This window comes from Somniosus microcephalus, unplaced genomic scaffold (assembly GCF_052327205.1).
Source record: "Somniosus microcephalus isolate GS21.2 unplaced genomic scaffold, FLI_Smic_1.0 unresolved_chr6, whole genome shotgun sequence".
NCBI lineage: Eukaryota > Metazoa > Chordata > Chondrichthyes > Squaliformes > Somniosidae > Somniosus > Somniosus microcephalus.
In genome coordinates, this window is record NW_028225184.1 from 48697974 (window position 1) to 48703973 (window position 6000).

Consider the following 6000-nt stretch of genomic DNA (forward strand, 5'->3'; position numbering starts at 1 on the left):
GCGACATAATATATAAAAGGAAAAAGGGTTATGCTAAACCTTTGTAAATCACATGTTAGTCCTCAGCTGGAGTACTGTGTCCAATTCTGGCCACCACACATTAGGAAGGACCTGATAACCTTGTAAACGGTGCAGAGGAAATTTGCCAGAATTGCAGGAGGATAATCAGAATTCAGTTATGTGGAGAGTCTAGTGCATTTTGGATTTTCCACCTTATGGCATAGAAGGTAAACGGAAAATTTACCAGAATGGTAGCAGGGATAATGGACGTCAGTTATGTGGCGAGATTAGTGAAGCTGGGCTTGTTGACCTCATGGCAGAGAAGGTTAAGCGAAGATTAACCAGAATGGTAGCAGGGATGATGAGCTTCAGTTATGTGGAGAGACGAGTGAAGCTGGAATGATTCACATTATGGCATGGAAGGTTAATGGAAGATTAACTAGAATGGTAGCAGGGATGATGAACTTCAGTTATGTGGAAAGACTTGAGATGCTGGGATTATTCACCTTATGACAGAGAAGGTTAAGTGAATATTTACCAGAATGGTACCAGGGATGATGAACTTCAGTTATGTGGAGAGACTAGTGAAGCTGGGATTGTTCACCTTAAGGCAGAGAAGGTTAATGGAAGAATAACCAGAATGGTAGCAGGGATGATGAACTTCAGTTATGTGGAGAGACTAATGAAGCTGGGATTTTTCACCTTATGACAGAGAAGGTGAATGGAAGATTAACCAGAATGGTAGAAGGGATGATGAACTTCAGTTATGTGGAGAGACTAATGAAGCTGGGATTTTTCACCTTAAGGCAGAGAAGGTGAATGGAAGATTAACCAGAATGGTAGCAGGGATGATGAACTTCGTTTATGTGGAGAGACTTGTGAAGCTGGGATTGTTCACCTTAAGGCAGAGAAGGTTAATGGAAGAATAACCAGAGTGGTAGCAGGGATGATGAACTTTGGTTATGTGGAGAGACGAGTGAAGCTGGGATTGTTCACCTTAAGGCAGAGAAGGTTAATGGAAGATTAACCAGAGTGGTAGCAGGGATGATGAACAACAGTTATGTGGAGAGACCAGTGAAGCTGTGATTGTTCACCTTATGGCAGAGAAGGTTAAGGGAATATTAAAAAGAATGGTACCAGGGATGATGGGCTTCAGTTCTTTGGAGAGACTAGTGAATCTGGGATTGTTCACCTTCTGACAGAGAATGTTAAGGGAAGATTAACTACAAAGGTAGCAGGGCTGATGGACTTCAGTTATGTGGAGAGACTAGTGAAGCTGGGATTGTTCACCTTATGGCAGAGAAGATTAAGGGAATATTAAACAGAATGGTACAAGGGATGATGGACCTCAGTTATGTGCAGAGACCAGTGAAGCTGGGATTGTTCACCTTAAGGCAGAGAAGGTTAATGGAAGATTAACCAGAGTGGTAGCAGGGATGATGAACAACAGTTATGTGGAGAGACCAGTGAAGCTGTGATTGTTCACCTTATGGCAGAGAAGGTTAAGGGAATATTAAAAAGAATGGTACCAGGGATGATGGGCTTCAGTTCTTTGGAGAGACTAGTGAATCTGGGATTTTTCACCTTCTGACAGAGAATGTTAAGGGAAGATTAACTACAAAGGTAGCAGGGCTGATGGACTTCAGTTATGTGGAGAGACTAGTGAAGCTGGGATTGTTCACCTTATGGCAGAGAAGATTAAGGGAATATTAAACAGAATGGTACAAGGGATGATGGACCTCAGTTATGTGCAGAGACCAGTGAAGCTGGGAATGTTCACCTTATGGCAGAGAAAGTTAAGAGAACATTTACCAGAATGGTACCAGGGATGAGGGACTTCAGTTATGTGGAGAAGCTGGAGAAGCTGGATTTGTTCTCCTCGGTACAAAGCAAGCATGTGCCCATAAGGAGGAAAGATGGGGCTTCCAAAGTTAGAGTGCCTGGATGAGAAACAGAATAGAGATTACACTAAGCGGAGTTCAGGAGGCTTATGACAAATGTGAATTGCAGAACGCAGCATAACACCAGGTTGAATAGGGCGAGTGCAGGCAGAAATGTAAAAACGATATAAGAAGTGCAAAGGAAGCCCATGAAAACAGATTAGTGGGTAATATACACCTTTAATAAATTTTAAAGGAATGGTGGGGCCGATTAATGTCAAAAGAGGAAATATTCTTGTGCACGCAGAGAGCATGACTGAGGTACTGAATGAGTAGTTTGCATCCGTCTTCACATAGGAAGAGGATGGAGTCCATTTTTGCAGTAGATCTACTGGATTGGATAAAATACATAAAAAGAATATGAAAAATAAGATTGCGTTAATTACATTAACATGTCAGCCAATCCATATGGGAGGTATCCTACATTCCTGAGGGAAGTGGTTGAGGAGATAGCAGAAGTTCTGACCGCAATCTTACAAAACCCCTTGGAAATGGGAGTCGCGCCAGAGGAATGAAGGATTGCAAATATCACGTGACTCTTCAAAACCGGGAGAGCGATACACCTGTTAATGCCAGGCTAATCAGTCCACCTTCAGTGCTGGGAAAACTACTGGAGACCATTGTCAAGGACAACATTAAGTTCTCACTTACAGAAGCAAGCTTTTTTCAAGAATAATTGTGTTTGACTAACCTGATTGAGTTTTTTGATGAAATATCCCTGAGGGCTGATGAAAGTTGTGCAGTAGATTTTGTATATCTGGAATTGCAATTAAGTATCACATAACAGAATCACCCGAACTGCAGAGGCTCATGGTATTATAGGGGCGATAATATATTGATACGAGGGAGTGAGCAGTGGTGAATGGAAGTTTTACTGAATGTGTGGAAATATGCAGTGGTATTCCTCCAAGGGGCGGTATTAAGACCATTGATAATCGTGTTCTACCTACATGAATTGGACTTGTGTATAAGGGGTAACATTTCGAATTTTGCACTGATGGAAAATTTGGCAAGGTTATATATAGAGAGCTGGATAGCAGCAGATTCAGGAGGAAATAGACAGAGTGGTGAAATGGGCAGACTATGACAGCTGGAATTTACTGTGGCTAACAGTGCAGTGAAGCACTTTGGTAGAAACTTCATGGCGAGGCATTATAATACAAATGACAATATCTTCAAGTTGTCAAAGAGCAAAGGTAACTGGGAGCACATGCTGACCGATCATTGAATGTGGCAGGGCAAATTAAAGAGGCAGTTAAGAGCGTGTACGAGATATTTGGCTTTGGAAAAAGATGCACTTAATAGATGAACAAGGAAGTCCAGCTAAACATTCACAAATTACTGGTTAGGCCTCAACTGGAGTATTGTGTAAAATTCTAAACACCGCATTTTAGAAATGATTTCAAGTGCTTCGCGAGGGATCAGAGAAAGTTTCCAGGATAATACTAGGTATGAGTGCCATCCATTGGAGGAGCTGAAATTGCTCTCCTTACAACAGAGTTATTAGCAATATATGGGGCTTTGATAGAGCAAGGAGTGATAAACTGTCGGCAAGCAAAGTTCAAAGATTTCAGATAAACAGCTAAAGTTCCAGAGCGGAGATGAGGTGAAATGATTTGACACAGAGGTTTTTTAAGATCTGGAACACACTACCTGAAAGTGTGATTGAATCAGATTCCATATAATCTTTCATATTTTGCATGGTTATGTGTTAAAACCTCGATCCTGGGACTAAATGTCTTTCTTCTGCACTGTAAGATTGAATGGCTAAATAAATAAGGCCTATCGAGACGACCATGTGTAAACAATTTCAAAAATCCATGGCTGGTATCAGGATGTGCCTTTGCCTTGAAGAAACAAAGCCATGGTAAATGATGCACAGATACACACATGGTCCATTTTGTGACTGAGTGAAACCATTACTGAAAGACAAAGGAAAGCAGCTGGGCGGTGTGTGTGTGAAAAAACTGAGCATTTTTACTGATCTCCACAATCGACCATAGCACGGAAAAGAATAGCAAGGCCACCGTGGAATCTCCCTTATGGAATGAATGGAGGTACTGACGGTGGAAATTGAGATTGAAAAAATGGAGTCTAAGAGATAAATTATCAGCACAGCAGGGCAGATGCAGCCCAGCATTTGTTAGCGGACATTAGTGTCCGCACTCTGGGCAGATCAATATCACAGTCAGATGCTCAGCTCTTGCAGACTGAATGAGGAAAAGGGGTTAAAATAAATTTCTAGGTCTGCAAGCTGCCCGAAATATTCACCAGAAACATTTAATTGCACAGACAGTACACGCAGGCTCACAAATATCACAAAACGCCTTACATTGAGATGAAAGTGTGAAAAGAGAATGAAAAATAAGCAAACAAATGGACAATGTTCAGTCATGCAGAGAAAAGTAGCAACAGTTAGGTGTGAAAACGGAAGGCTGCGGTTTCAACTCGAATGTTCACGGAAAGAAAAGTGTCCCAGAAACAAAGGCAGTGCTAAAAATATATTTACTGTAATATCCACTGTCAGATAATATTGTTCTTCACTCTTTCCAAACCTCCTAAATTGTAGAAACATGGAAACGTACGGCACAGGAAGCCATTCGATCCATTGTGACTGTGCCGGCCAGAAAGCATCTTCCTTTGCCCACCGGGTACATTCCTGTTCTTTTCCACAGATTAGCCGGCATTACTGAACCGACAGAAGAACCTTTAAGTCAACCGAACAACATTGTGAAACCGCACACCTCATCAGGTGATATTGTGATTTATCAGGCATACTCTTAACCGTTTTATTTCAATTACTCTTATCTTTCCCCTCTCCTTTGTGAAGAAGGAGACTCACCCTGGAACATGGCTGTAAGGGCGGCGGTTTTCTGTTTTGCCCTTGGGGAGAGTGGATACATTGCATATCTGATCTCCGACGCTGCAAATCTCTCACCTCTCCCGAAAACTAATACCACTTGCACTGTCTCAATGTTACTCATGGAGAATTCAGCACAAACAAATATCCACTCTGACAGATTGCCGATCTAAAGTGGTCCACTTAGTTTGCCAGGAGTTGCTTTAATCCACTGAACTACCGGAGATCGGTCACCACCGGATTCAGTCCCACTCTCCTGCTTACATTTGCCCACTCAGTTACCTCGCAGACCCAGAATCCAGCAAAGCAGGTATTAAATTGATCACGACTCACCAAACAGCATTAACATGGCGGCTCTCTCCATGTTCTAGTGTGAGCTAAATTGAGAGATGAGAGCTGTAAGTAACGGCGACTGATTGTTATGCTCCGCCTCGCAGAAGTTCATACCAGGAAGCGTTGAGGCACTGAGAGCAGAAAGAGAGGCTGGCAGGAAGTGAGGTCATCCCCACAATTAAAGCAACAGCACTGAGTTTGTTTACAAGCTGGAATGCAGTACGGATTGGAACGTTGCAAGCTCCAGCGTTACAAAATTTGAATATTAGACAATAATAACCGGCAACAACAATCATTAGGGTTGAAAACGGGCTGCAAAATCGCTACCACCTCTTTCCACCCTGCGGTGTGACAATTCACCCCAAACAGTTTACTATCATTCTCTTCCCTGAAGGACCTTAATTATCTAGTTGACTATGTACGACCTCCCGTTGTTTCCTGTTTATTTTCCTGCCGTCAACTAATCAATTACCCCAATTTAAGATTTAACTTTCCTAAAGTGGGATTATGAACTCATCACCTGTGAGCACCTCAACAGACTCCGGTCCATTAATCTCGGGGTGAGGTTTGTTATTGCTGTTGGGGAGGATTTACACTAACTTGGCAGGGAAAAGAGCACCAGCATATTCAAGTAGAAAAGAGGAATAAGGTGCATAAAAGAGTGCTTGTGTTAGCTAGTACTAGAGAAGACAGTACTTGAGGCGGCAATAATACAATTTTATGTAGGAGCAGACTAAAAAAGACAATGACAAATTCAGAGATGGGTTTAGAATGCATGTACGTAAACTCTCAACGTGTGGTGAGTAGCGTTTTTGAGCTAAAATCAAAATAGCTGTGTGGCAATATGATGTTGTGGCAAGAACGGAA

General features: G+C 42.1%; 1 protein-coding gene across 1 annotated transcript in view; it reads right to left on the reverse strand.

The window, feature by feature from the left end:
• The window catches only part of LOC147087281 (Fc receptor-like protein 5), a 68105-nt gene extending 62829 nt beyond the window's left edge, over positions 1-5276 (reverse strand). The window contains exon 1 of the mRNA XM_085978143.1: positions 5134-5276. Coding sequence (XP_085834269.1) covers positions 5134-5164 — 31 coding nt within the window. The 5' untranslated portion in view covers positions 5165-5276. The remainder of the gene's footprint in view (positions 1-5133) is intronic.
• Positions 5277-6000: the final 724 nt, after the last annotated feature.